The sequence below is a fragment of the Dipodomys spectabilis genome, unplaced genomic scaffold (assembly GCF_019054845.1).
Source record: "Dipodomys spectabilis isolate Male_0828 unplaced genomic scaffold, ASM1905484v1 ptg000137l, whole genome shotgun sequence".
Classification (NCBI taxonomy): Eukaryota; Metazoa; Chordata; class Mammalia; order Rodentia; family Heteromyidae; genus Dipodomys; species Dipodomys spectabilis.
Genome location: NW_024870814.1, coordinates 7553555 through 7568001, shown reverse-complemented (window position 1 = coordinate 7568001; position 14447 = coordinate 7553555). Strand labels below are relative to the sequence as shown.

Genomic DNA, 14447 nt, shown 5'->3' with positions numbered 1-14447 from the left:
AGCTGTTGTGCCAGGCACAGAATCATTACCATTCTGGACAGAGCATGGGATGGGCAGGAGGATGGGATCCAGAAACAGACGTTATCTCTTCATTTAAAACTCCAAGAGTACCCGATCACCTACTTCTCACATCACGAGTAGCACAGAACAGGAGGAGATGGTGACACCAATTTTCTTTTTGTAGTACTGGAGTTTGAACTCAGGGTCTCACACTAGGTAAGTACTCTACCATACCTCCATCTCAAGATTTTCTTAAATTCTTGCCATGCACAAAGACCCCAGCAAATGCAAACAGTGACTTTTTCTTTTCACAATTGGTGCCTTCACATTCCCTCCTTCATACCTCTGTAACCTAGCACATTTATACAAATTGGTTCCACAAGACACTTTTTAGATGTGCATTTCTTTAATTTTTAAAAAATATACACAGGAGCCATGTGTTTTACATAGGAATACACACATTAACAAAGCATTTCTTAGTTTTCCAAAATTCTATTATATCAGTCCGAAATTTATAAATTAAATATATCAGAATTTTTAAAGTTAAATGAAATCCCTGAAACTACTGGAATATAATAGACTTTCTTTTCCAAAATCAAATGAGCAGAGAAGATGAGCATGGTTTGTGTTAAATAAGGTTTATTGTTAACTTTATTGCCTATAGTCTAGAAGATGCAACTTTATTGTGCCTTTGCGAACAGGATACATCTCTTAAAAAAACTGATCAAAATTTTCCATACATATAGCTCTATACGATAGAATACAGTGCAACACTATTCTTATTACATAATTATAGAAATATTATAGGACCCAAGAGCACAGGGTAAGCAAAAGACATACAATCCTGAGCCATCTGAACAAGATGATTTGATGAATCCTTTTAGTGTAGGTCTAGAAAACACGGAGGAAAAAAAAAATACATGCATACTGCAGTCATGAGCGAACACATTAGTCACCTGTCTCTGCTAGACACACGTGGGGTGAGGGTGAATTCCTAAACACATGCACACTCATTCACGCTTCCATTTCCTTTTCCTGCTTCCCTCCCTCCCTCATACATTCACTCTCACCCTTTCCCCAAAGAAAAGATCAGGCACTAAATCCTAGTGAACCCCAGATTTGCCTGGCTAGAGGAGGTTAAGTGACCGCTAAAACATGTGCACAGCCTCATTCACACCAAGAAACAAAGCATGTGCTGCAAGCCAATTCCAGCTGCTTTCACCTCTTTGGAAGTAAATGAAGCATGTGCTCACTACAGTTTAAAACTGTAGTCTTAAAAAACAAAAATTTTTGTTTCTCTTGCTATTTTTTAAAGTAAAATTAACAGTGGAAAATTCACCCTCAAACTAACTGCTTCGTCTGCTATTAAAATACATGTCATTCTATTTTTGGTATATGGTCAATTATAATTTAATATAAAAAGTTCATGAAGCCTGTACCTGTTTATGGTAAACACTGCTGAACCACATAAAACCTACCACAGGCTTATGAAATAACAAGCCTTTTAAGTGTTCCTTACTATGTACTTGAGTGCACTCTAGTGTTACCACAGATCATGTACGTAAAGTGATGAAAGCTATTTGGTTTGTCTTCACTTTCTACATCTGAGTGATAAAATGAACCAAACCATGCCTCCGTACCTTCCCTGAAGATAACCCGAGTCTGATGACTAAACAGACTGATCAGCCTGGCTGTCAGTCAACTTTATCAAAGGTTGTGCTGGAAAGCCAGAGGGTAAATATTAGTCTACCAGTAGCTCCTCTTGTATGGCTAAACCAAGAGTTCTTAGCTTTTCTCAAAGACTGACACCATTGAGGTGGAAGTTACTTAGAACATGGAGAATACTGAATATGAACTGCATAACCTGTGGGACCACCTGGACAGAAGAAAAGAAAAAAAGGATCCTCATCCCCACGTGATTTGGTGTGGGTTTTAGTGTCTCCGTGCACTTTAGCTGCTACAGAAAAATTGAAACAAAGATGTAATTCGTAACTTTATTTTCAATTAAATGCTCACACACTCACAAAACACACACCCTATAAATGAGGTGGCTCTTCAAATTCTTTAAAATAAAGAGGCACCAATACCCGTTCATTTATGTATTAGAAGTATCATATAATCATCAGTAAAACAGAAACATCATTTGCAATGACAATGCAAAGGAGGAAAAAAATAGATAAAAAAAAGCAACCTTAGCCACTATGAAGAGTGCTAGAAAATACAGATGTGTTGGCCAAGTTGAGATCTAGAGATTTGCTAATAAAAGATTTATTGGTTTAATATAATCCCATGGCCTTTGTTCACAAATGGTAATGGAAATGGCTCTTAAAGGAGCTTAAGACACCATTCTGAAAGTTTCCAATGTACGTTAAGTTAGTCTAACTTGGCTTTGTCATTGCCTCTTGCTGGGAGAGACAGGAAGAAACCAATAGCATTACCCTACATGCCACTGTGCATGCAGCATCAATGATGATATGGTCCTAACACCACTGTGAAGGTGTTTTCTAGAATAGAAAGGACGTAATGTTGTACTCTGGCATCTTTGGTTAAGGTCTAGCCTCTTCAAATCCACTCCTCCTGTACATTTAGTCTCCTATAGATTTTAAGTCCATGCACTTAAAGAAGATCACAGACATAATGATAAATTGTCTGACCAAGAGTGTCAATATCTTTTGGCCCTTTTCCTGCCCAGTGAGACTACAGGACCAAAAAAAGCTGTAAAGTCAAATGCTTGTTAAATAAAGCATGTCATCCTTAAAGTTTCATGAGCTGCCTAGGAAACTGTTGATAAGATTCCTAACATCAGGAGAGGGATAAAACAGAGGCTTTGTCCTTAAAAGTGGCTTTAGCCAACTGTGCAAAAGGGTTTGCTACAAAAAAAAAAAATTGACTACCAGCTCTATAGCTTATCTGTTTTGCTCAAACCTTGTATGAAACTTCAATGACGTCATGTAGATGTTTGAGGTGGAAAGGAGATAATAAACTATGTATAAAGCTAAATTTGGCCTGGGGAGAAAAAGTTTTAAAAAACTGACACTCAATAATTTAATTCAAAGGAAAGACTATATATATATATAAAATCGTGCCTACACCCTAGACTGAGTACTGCCTGGAACGCTCAACTTTTTTCCTATACTCCAACAACTTGGTCTGAGACCTTCCTTCACTTCTTTAGTAGAGGGGGACTTTTTTATATGAAGTCCCAACAGTGACACAAACATCACTGTGGGTCAGAATGAGTTTGGACAAAGCAAGTACTCGAAGGGGCACCGACTGTGATTCCTAGCTAGCTTCACAGCACACTGGAATCAGCAGGAACCATAAGATAACACAGGGGTGACATGCAGGGTTTCTGCAGTCTCTTTTTTTCCACAAGCAAATCCCAGCTCTCCCAGGCGAATAATTCAGAATAAACCAGCCAGGCTGATGTGCTACTGTGAATGCTGCCAATTTCCCATGAGCTTAGCACCAAATCTGTCATTTTCCCCCTTCCCTTGATCTAAGTCCACTTGTAGTTTAAAATGTCAAAGTCTCCTTGCTTTTTGATTTTTTTCATTCATCAGAGTATTCCTATGTTCATGGTTCAGTTCCATGTCAGATGGAAAAAAAAAGCTGGAAAGTATTTGGTGATTTCCATATAACAATCTTCTCATGATGAAATAACTTCATGAGTTTAAGTCAGAATTATGTCCGCAGAAGTCTTTTCCATGTAGTTTCTCATACAGAAAAAGATTCTTACACATGGCTCTTTCTGGACAGTGCATTAAATGAAGATACCTCACAAGAGAAAAGATCGTTATCTGTAGCCATTTGAATAATATACAGCTTCACAGTCAATGAGATGATACACTTTGCAGAAGAGTCATTGACCAGTACACAAATCAAACACAAAAACAGCAGTGAACATATTCTGCACTACAGAAAAATTGTTAGCATCTAACTTGAAGGACTTAAAAGTGATGGGTCTGGTAACCGCATTGTAGGACTGGAACATGCTACTTCCCTTCCAGATGCACAATGTTTGATGCTGGTGCACAGTATCTACACACATACATGCACAACACTGTGTCTGTAGTGATATACAGATGCAACACATAGCCAAGTCCTGAAGACAGATTTCAAAGGAGAGGCTACCAAGACCAAGAGAGCATATATATTAACTTAAGAACACTTCTAACTTCAGAATTTCATTTATTGAACACACTTTAAAAACAAGCACCTCTTGGCAATAAAAGGGAAAAAAAAAACCCACAATACTTCTTCCACTCTGTTCTAGTGGAAGACTTGTCACACCAGCCTGCTAAATTCATGATGGGATTTTAAACAGGCAGCCCACTGGGGCTACAAGCAGAGCTCAAATGCAGGTGTGCTGATTTTGAGGCAAGTGCTGGAGCAGAGGAAAACATCAAAAAGCAAATTTGGAATCTATCACAGCTTTCTTCCTTAAGCAAAAACAAAAACAAAAAAAAATGAAAATTAGTTTTCGAACCACAATTCAACTTGTCAAACTTTCTCTGAAGAATTTTCATTTAATTATATCACATGTGTGTATAAACAAATGTGTATATATATATATGTGTGTGTATATATGCACACACACACACATATATATACACACACACACATATCAAGAAAGAAAGCTTTGTCACAAACACTCTCAGGCTTACAATTATTAAAAAAGGAGAAAAGTAAAAGCAGAAGGAATATTCAACACATGGCGGGGAGGTCAATTCCTGTTTCTGCTCCTAAGAAGTAAAAAAATCACCTTATAATTAAGTACAAAAACCTGCATTGAATGACAACTGCTGGTGTATTTACTTGATCAAAAATGAAGACCAAGCAGATAATAAAGCCCTATGGTAGCACTCGTTTGGAGCACTCCCATCAGTGTGTACACTAGCATGCTGGCAAAGTTTCTGGAGCATTAGCTTATATAAACATGGGAGTCCTTGGTTAGCTGCAATCAATGGAACGTTCTCTTCTCAAATGCACCCAACAATTCAGTTTCACTTACAAATTGCAAACCAAATTCATTTCTTCAGAAAAATATCTGTTTGGCATCTCCTGGACTTTGTTCCATTGGACAATATGGACATTTTAACCTAGAGACAAGACAAAAAAGACAGAGTCAAGGAAATGGGTCAGTACCCAGCATTCCATTTTCATTGGGTTGCAGAGTATTATTAACAATTAAACATATACCAGTGTATGCACACACCAACAGTATATGTGTCTGAATTTTGTCTGAAGGATTTACTACAGTCTCCCCTATAGTGCCATAGGAAACCAGCAAGTCTAAGCTACGACCAACAACCTACCTAGATGGCTTCTAATCGCAATTGCTCTGCACTGCCAGGGCAGCTGCAGGGTCTAGGAGGGGAAAATAGCAACTTATCATTATGGAGTGGAAATTAAGTGAAAAATTTTCTAGCTGTCTGAGCTAGAAATGGTTTCTGGGACTTTTTTTTAAGTTGAGCTTAAAAGAATCACAAACATATATCCCTTGGATTTGCAATTGTACTGGTAGGAATTTATACATCATATATAGATAAGGTAACTCACTTTAGCACTACTGATAGTTATCAACTTAAATAGGAAACTGACTAAATAATCCTGTTTCTACCTGGAAGAATACTCTGTAGCTTGAAGAGAAACAGAACAGGGCTCTTTCAGCAGTAAGATCTCGGGCTGGGAATGTGGCTCAGTGGTAGAGCGATTGCCTTGCATGCATGAGGCCTTGGGTTCGATTCCTCAGCACCACATAAGCAAAAAGAAAAAAAGCCGGAAGTGGCGCTGTGGCTCAAGTGGTAGAGCGCTAGCCTTGAGCTGAAGAGCTGAGGGACAGCGCCCAGGCCCAGAGTTCAGGCCCCACAACCGGACCCCCCCCACCAAAAAAAAAAAAGATCTCTAAGAGAAATCAGTAAATAAAGAAAGCAAAGTAGGCCCAGATAACAGAGTACCAGAAAACAGCAGTTCCCAAAGCCATTGATTGTTCTTTCAAATCTAATCAAACAAATAACAGATTAAATGGGCTAACAATTTAACAATTAGATACCCCCAACTTTCGTCAATATATACTTAAGAAACCTATTTCTAAATCTAGCTACATTTGATTTTCTTCATTACCTGATGTTCCCACCAAATTCCAAAAGATATATTTACCAATATCTTAAGAAGTCAGACACTTACTTGCTACCATTGAACATTTTATTCAGGGCATCTCTTGATATAATATGACCACAAACCAATTTCATGGGTGGATTGTTATCTGTTGTTTGCTGACGAAGAATGGGACAGGCAAATATAGAGTGATACCAGCACTTTTTGCCAAGATCCACTTCAATCTGTTCAAAAAAAATAAAAAGGCTAGTTATATTCCAAAAATCAACCAGAGATTAACATGCACTGTGACAGGAAAGTTGATCAGATCTAGGTATCTGAATGGAATTATCCAAAGCACTCTTCTCAAAGATGGTGAGTCTTAGAACACCAAGTTGAGTTAAACCAGTCATCAACAAGATTCCAAATTCTAGCAGAGCACCGGTGGCTCACACCTGTAATCCTAGCTACTCAGGAGACTGAGATCTGAGGATTATGGTTCACAGCCAGCCCGGGCAGGAATCCTGCCTGTGAGACTCTTATCTCCAATAAACCACTAGAAAACCCGAAGTGGCGCTGTGGCTCAAGCGGTAGAGTGCTTGCCTTGAGCTGAAGAGCACAGGGACAGTGCCCAAGCCCAGAGTACAAGCTCCACAACCGACCAAAAAAATAAAAGAAAAAAATAAAAGAAATTCCGAATTCCAATGTGTGAGAGTCAGATCAAAGTCAAGGAAATGCTCTAAAACATAAGCGCTTCTGCCCTTTGTAAAGGGTCACTCCCACTGACTGATGCATGTTAGGTAAGCACTCTACCATCAAGTCACATTCCAGCCTAAACCGTCTCAAAAATTCATCCTACATCTAGAAGCAAAGCTACCAGGCATCCTCACTGATAATTAGGTGATAAAATGGCAGCACACATAGCCAGGTGATAAAATTCCGCTCAGTAAATCCTTCAAAGTCAGATTCAGATCTGAGTTTCTCATGTTTTGTGTAATGCTCCAGGGAAACCACCTGAAACAGGACATTATAAGCCAAGTTTCAACAGGCCTGGGGCGATCTGTGGCATCAAAGCCTATGGCACTTGTATCAATAGTTTCTTTTATTTTTTTATTGTGAAAATACTGTACAGAGGGTCAATTGTTTCTTTTTGCCACAAATGAAACAAGTCATATTAAAGATCATCTAGCAGACTATGTGGAAGATAACAGAGCCCTCACAAACATCAGTTTTCCTTTATTCTAAATCAACAACAGCTATCAGCATCAAAGTCTATTACTAATGCTCTTTCAAGAAAACTGACAAAGTATAACAGTGCAAACAAAGGCTGGCCTGATCCCAACTTCTAGTTGCTTTACAACCTTCCCTGCTCCCTACCCATAAGACTTCAGTTGATTCAGGTTTCAATCTGCTCTGTCCTAGTATATAAGTGTCAATAGATGCTTAAAGCTTAAGTGGGGGACTGCCAGATGCCAGGGACTTACTTGTCTCAGGAAGTGACTGAAGGCTCAAGTTCTTTTCACTTGCTCAAATTAGCAACAATGAAAACAGGGTGTTGCTTGTGTCCTGACCACAAGCAGAACTTGAGCTGACACCTGTGCCTTTAAGCACAAGATCTTTAAGAAGAAGCTGGGGCAACCAACTGATAGGCTTACCAGCTGGAAGAACAAGGTAACTCCAGATAAACCTGTGCACAGGGGGGGCAGAAATGTAACAAAGAGCCAAATGCAGTTTTGAGTGTTAGAGAATCTGTTGGCACTGCTGTGACAAGAATGACAATTCCAAGTTAAGGTTTTAGTGCCTACTGGCAGAGGGAAATACATACAAACACCTTTGCACTGTACATCATAACGGCACCACAGCAGCCACAAGGTCCTTGTCAGCTCAAGGTTTGTTTGCCCCACAGAGAAGGGTGGTCCTCTTTTTAGAGATAAACAAAAGTAAACTTCACTACAAAATTTTGAGACCACTCCTCAAATGTCTCCAAAATTGATTCCTCCTATTTTTCTTATTTTAGTGGTGCGAGGATTGAACCCAAAACCTCACACATGCTAGGCAAAGCACTTTATCACTGAGCTACACTCTCAGTCTTATTGTTAAAAATCATGTCTATGAGGACTGGGAAGGTGGCTCAGTGGTAGAGCACTTGCCTTGCATGCATGAGGCCCTGGGTTCCATTCCTCAGCACCACATAAGCAAAAAGAAAAAAGCCGGAAGTGGTGCTATGGCTCAAATGGTAGAGCTCTAGCCTTGAGCTGAAGAGCTGAGGGACAGCGCCCAAGCCCAGAGTTCAGGCCCCATGACCGGAGGCCCCCCCCCCCCCAAAAAAAACAAAAATCATGTCTATGTATATATAATGAAACTCCTGTTCAATGGCTATAACCCTGTTTCCTGGTTAAAAGGCAGGATGGACAAATTCTTCTTTGTTGGTGGTGGTGGTGGTGGTCCTGGGGCTTAAACTCTGGGCCTGGGCATTGTCCTGAGCGCTTTAGATCAAGGTAAGCGCTCTACCACTTGAGCCACAGTGCCATTTCCAATTTTCTGGTGGTTAATTGGAGAAAAAAAAGAGTCTCACGGACTTTCCTGCCCATGCTGGCTTTGAACCACGATCCTCAGATCTCAGCCTCCTGAGTAGCTAGGATTATAGGCGTGAGCCACCGGCACGCAGCTAGCTACATTTTAAATTCCTGAAACACCCAAGACACATATAACAGAAAAGACAAATCAGAGGAACTTACAGGTAATTCATCTTTCTGGTTCCAAACTCCAGTGCACTGCCTCTGTTCAATCACAGCTTTGATGTTAATTAAAGCTGGCAGTGCCACACAACCTGCTGAAAAACTGGGAGAGAAGAGAAAGCGTTAGACTGTGTTTGCAGGTCCTGACCGGGTCTCTCCTCCCCCCACACCCGTGAATAGGTGTATTTCCCATAATTACTGAAACATGGCCCCTATTTAAAAACGTGACCTAACATTAAATCTAACCAATATGGGAAAAATGATGTTTAAAAGACAAAGGGCAAATTGTTAAAAAATTAAAATCCTAAAATGGTCATTTTCTTTTTCTTGGTCAGCCTGGGTGCTGTCCCTGAAGCTCTTTGTGCTATACCAACTTCAGCCACAGCATCACTTCCAGTTTTTGAGTGGTTAATTGGAGGTAAGAGTCTCATGGGGACTTTTTGCCTGGGCTGGCTTCAAACCACAATCCTCAGATTGCAGCCTCCTGAATAGCTAAGATTACAGGTGTGAGCCACCAGCACCTAGCTAAAATGGTCATTTTCTGATAGAGAGAATTAATTCCCCAATAACTGTAAATATAACCAGTTCTATCCATTACAAACAGCAGCAGCTTTTGGCATCAGCATTGAGATGAGGATCTATCACTAAAAGGTAAAAGTATGAAACTTGTCAATTCAAATGATGTCTGAAGCAAAAATACAAATTAAAACACCAAAAATGGTGTTTCAACATTCAAATGTTCTCTGAGTTGATCACTCAACAACACATAAAACATATACCCTGTCCTGATCTCTCCCTTCACAGATGATGTATTGGCATACTATAATGCATACGTAAACATACATACATACACATATATACACACACATATACGTAAGTGTAAGCCATTCAGTAATATTTGAAATCCAAACTGTAAGAAGAAATATTTGCATCCTCAATGACAGTATAAAGGATATCTGAAAGCTATTATGCTGGTTGTCCTGAACCAATGTGCTTAGTTTCTTTCTCCTATACAGCATGCTTCAAGGCATTTATGGAGTAGACCAGTGGCATCCAAAGTGTAGCCTGCAGGCTGATGCTGGCTTATTTGACAGTCTTGGCCTGTAAAATTTGCTCTTGTACAGTTCCTCCAAGATCTGGATTGCTCCCTGCCTGGGCAGAAGGCCTACTGCTTGAATTTGGAATCAGCTGAGTCCTGTTTAGCCCTAAAGAGAGCCACATGACTAGGGTCACTTCCAGCAACTCTCCACACAAATGTAGTCTGTTGCCCAATTGGGGAAACCCATAGCTCCAGAGCTACTCTGGATAGACAGAGGCTTTTCTTGCAGCTACATCAGCCTCAGCCTCCACCTTTCCTATCTGCCCATCCTGCCACTTTCACTTGCTATGAGGGCTTATCTCAATTACAGCTGATTGTCTTTCATTAGTGTGGTGGCCCTGAAAAATGCAGACTACCTTATTCACGTCTATGTTCCACACACATAGTTAAACCCATGGTGCTTTAAAAAAACAAACAAAACTGAATTTTTGTACCCTGCTATGTCCTATGGTCTGTCTTATACTATGAATGATTCTTCTATCCATGCATGATTTTATAATACCATATTTAATTAAGACCCTCCAAATGTTTCATTCCATCATGTAATATTAAAAAATCAACTTCATTAATGCCATCACCATTCTTATTAAAAATAATACTTTATGTACTAGGAAGCTGACAAGCTGACAACCAAAGGTATAGCTTTTGAATGTTAGCCTAAAATATTTAACTTTATCACTGTGGTATAGTTTTTGAATGTTAGCCTAAAATATTTAACTTTATCACTGTGGCAAAAGAGACTGACAGTTGCTTTCCTAGATGTGACATTCCTAGATACTCAGAAGGTTGAGATAAAGATTATGAGGTCAGCCTGGGGGGGGGGGGGGGGGCGGGGGAGTATTCATGAGATTATATCTCAATTGAAGAAGCTAGACTTGGTATATGCTGTAATCCTAGCTGTGGGAAGTATAAAATAGGAGAATCATTACCCAGGTGCAGGCCTAGGAGGAAAATGAGACCCAATCTCAAAATAATCAGAATAAAAAAAGGCAGGAGTGTGGCTCAGAGGCACAGTGTGTGTCTAACAAGCAAGAGGCTGCGAATCCAAATCCAAGTATCATTAAGAAACTCTACCACCATCAACAAATAACTATAGTTTGTTACTAATTCTTTGGGGGGGGAGGGGAGAAACGTACTGGCTCATAACTCAAATAACATACACATGTTTTTTTTTTTCCCAAGACAATCATTATGCTAAGGTATGAAAGTGCTCTATACAAATTTCCTGCTCTAATCCATAGAATTAAAAAAAAAACAACAACATTTACTCAATGTCCAGACTTAGGGAACTGTCCCTGAGCTTCTTTTGCTCAAGGCTAGCACCCTGCCACTTGAGCTGCAGCACCACTTCTGGCTTTTTCCGTTTATGTGGTGCTGAGGCTTCATGCTTGTCTAGTGACAAGCACTCTACCACTAAGCCACATTCCCAGCCCTCAACTCTTAATCTTTAATCTGTCATGAAGAGCAGACTGAAGTACAACTAGTAAGCTTGTAGTGAGTGTCCAGGAATACAAGAGGCCCTGTTTTCACTACTTCAACTTAGTACAGGCTCAGACATTTAGCACATTCTTGTTTCTACGCCATGTGAGCAAAGGTCAGCAGTGAAAAGGGCTCCTGGACTTCTTAAAACGCACAGACCACACTGTGGAAACTGCTGCCTGAAAACTGCATCACTGCCAATTACAGCACCCCTTAAAGCATCAACTGGACTCTTCTTCACAAAGGCAATCTATTGGCTTTCATTATCAAGGCAGCAAGTTAAAAGGAGTCACCACGGCAGCAGCATCTCAGTAACACAGGGCCCACGTGCATACCTGACGCTGAGAGGGGATTCCACAGAAAGCCCCAGGAGAGCACAGGCATCCCGCGTGAAGATGTCACAGATGTCTGCCCACTGGTTCGAGTCAAGCAGGTGAACATACGGTGAGTTCTCAATTCCCTGCCTCAGGTATACTAGGCTTCCCATTAATACCTGAATGTCTAAAAGAAAAGGCATCAGCAACTTGGAGGTGTTGATAATCATACCCGAAAGAGTTTACTTGCAAAGAACAGCAAAGAAATACAAGAAAAAATAAAATAATTAACTTTAAAAAAAACATAAAAAGTCTGGTCCTTAAGCTGTTTTAGAATCTCTTTGCCCTAAAGACATAGCATGGGAATCATGATGAACCCTTTACTACATACAACATATACTATACAATACACACTAATAAAACATGAAAGAAAAAAAGACAACATGGAGTGAAAAAGAGAAAAAGGAATTGGAATTACACTTTCAATTTTCTGTTCTGACACACAGTACGGTACAAAGCAACAATGATGTAAGAGGGGCCACCACATAGACCTGGTTAACCGGCCAGCCTTCCCATGCTGACATTTTTAGGGACAGCAGCTCAATGAGAAGCAGGAACTGGCAAATAGAAAGTAAACACTATGCTCTGTCAATCCTTAATCATGCGGTGTCACTTTCTGGCTCTGACTTTTCATGTAAGTCTTTAATGCTCACTGTTGATTTAGAGCCTATCAGAGCTTTATTGGGAAGTTGAAATCTCAATTTTTTTAGTTTATCAGCATATACATACAATAGATGTAGTTAAACTGTCAATAGTCCAGTGGTGTCTACAGGGCCCAAAGTAAGAAACGGACTCAAGCTGGTCATGATGGCACGTGTCTGTAATTCCAGCATGGGAGAAGGTAGGGCAGGAGGGCCATGAATTCATGTTGAGCCTAGGCTATGTAGTGACACCTCGTCTTAAAAGTAAAAAACCAAACAAACCTGAAGGGCAAAAAAGTCCTTCTGACTCCAGACCCACCTTTTTGATGATTTAGGGCAAATGGCTGAAAATTCTTAGCATACTGCAATGCTTCTCGTTGATTTGTGGTTCCGCCCATTAACAAGCTAATGAAATACAGTCGGTGCAGCTTAAATTCCAAGGAGCTGTTCTGGGCAATGAGCATTTCTCGGTTTGAGACTGCCCACCTAAAGAAAAAGCAGAAGGATATTTTAACAATAATCAAGGGTACTCAAGGTGTGTTTAAAACTCTGAAACTGAGTAACTAGAAAGGGTTTCGGTCTGCCATCTTGTGGAAGGCTTTGGTAACAACAGCTCAGCTGAGACTCCTAAAGAAAGTAAGCCTAACTCCTCAAGAGACTTTAAGCCAGGACAGAGAATAAGAAGAAAAAATATTGTTAGAAGACAATCACTTATCCAAGTAAGGTTTGTTGGCAAGATAAGAATGTTATGTAATCATGTGGTACAACCTGGCTTTGAACAGTGCCACACTTGGAAGTAGGTATGTTGGAAAGGAGATTTGTGGCTAGATTGCCTATATTGGCCCCTCTTTTCCTATTAAACTGGTCTATACGTGACTGATCAAAGATTCTTCTTTAATGTTTTACTTTTAAACTTCATTGGCTGAAAGACCATGCTACTTGCTTTGAGATTAAAAATGGCAAATAATGGTATTTCCTCAAGGTGCTCACAGTTTATCAGGAAGATAAAATCATACACACACACACACACACACACACACACACACACACACACACACACACACACACACAGAGTATATTTTCCCATGAGAAAAGCTGTAGATAAAGGCAAAGGAGTATTCAGTGACTAACCACCTATATCACTAAACGTAGTGACTTAGGCCTCAATTGCACAAGCCGCTGGAATAATTCATCTTGAACTGGGGCCACAACAATGCTACTGAGTGAATGATAAAATAGACCAGGCTACTCAAATCAAGTTTTACAAAAGTGATAAGGAAGCTTTTAACTATTTAGATATGTTGCTATCATATTCTTCAATTTGCCCTTTAGTTAGATATTCCCACCCACCCAGTTCACCAAAGACCACTAGAATCTAGCAGGAATAGGTTTAAATGTAAAACCTGAGTAACTCCATAAACTACAGGAGCAAAATTCTTTAAGTTATTCACAGTGAACAAGTTCTCTGGAATTGGGAATTCACACAGCTGAACACCTACTGGATCAACCCCTTCTCCCAAAGGGCTGGACATGCATGAAATAAGTCTCATCAATTTGGTGATGTGCCTACATCTTAGTCAAATCATAACAAGTCTCTAACCTCAAAGTCAAAGGGATTCTTTTTTAATGTGAGTAATATGGACCTTAAGAGTATAAATGCAGACAAGTTGCAACATCAAGTTTGACTTAAAAAAAAACTGCTGACATCAACAAGGTACATAAAGTAAATATTTTTTTGGGGGTAGGGTGGGGTCCGGTTGTAGGGCCTGAACTCTGGGCCTGGGCGAGTCCCTCAGCTCTTCAGCTCAAGGCTAGCACTCTACCACTTGAGCCACAGTGCCACTTTCCAGCTTTTTTTTCTTTTTGCTTATGTGGTACTGAGGAATAGAACCCAGGGCCTCATACATGCAAAGCAAGTATTCTACCACTGAGCCACTTTCCCAGCCCAGTATTTTTCTTTTTAATGTCCAACACCAACCATCTGCTTTTGCTTCCTATTTTATTTTTTGGGTTGCAT

At 40.0% G+C, this 14447-nt stretch overlaps 1 protein-coding gene across 5 annotated transcripts in view; it reads right to left on the bottom strand.

Annotated features, from left to right (window-relative positions):
• Window positions 1-393: 393 nt before the first annotated feature.
• The window catches only part of Rmnd5a (required for meiotic nuclear division 5 homolog A), a 58537-nt gene continuing 44483 nt past the window's right edge, over window positions 394-14447 (bottom strand). The window contains exons 5-10 of one of the 5 annotated variants that reach the window (XM_042690374.1): window positions 12750-12916; window positions 11751-11916; window positions 8838-8940; window positions 6190-6344; window positions 5015-5102; window positions 394-4442 (exon numbers count right to left, since the gene is read on the bottom strand). In XM_042690374.1, coding sequence (XP_042546308.1) covers window positions 5039-5102; window positions 6190-6344; window positions 8838-8940; window positions 11751-11916; window positions 12750-12916 — 655 coding nt within the window. In that variant the 3' untranslated portion in view covers window positions 394-4442; window positions 5015-5038. Of the gene's footprint in view, window positions 4443-4587; window positions 4745-5014; window positions 5103-6189; window positions 6345-8837; window positions 8941-11750; window positions 11917-12749; window positions 12917-14447 lie in introns of those variants that run through there. The other 4 variants (XM_042690376.1, XM_042690377.1, XM_042690375.1 and 1 more) reach the window with 4 other exon arrangements.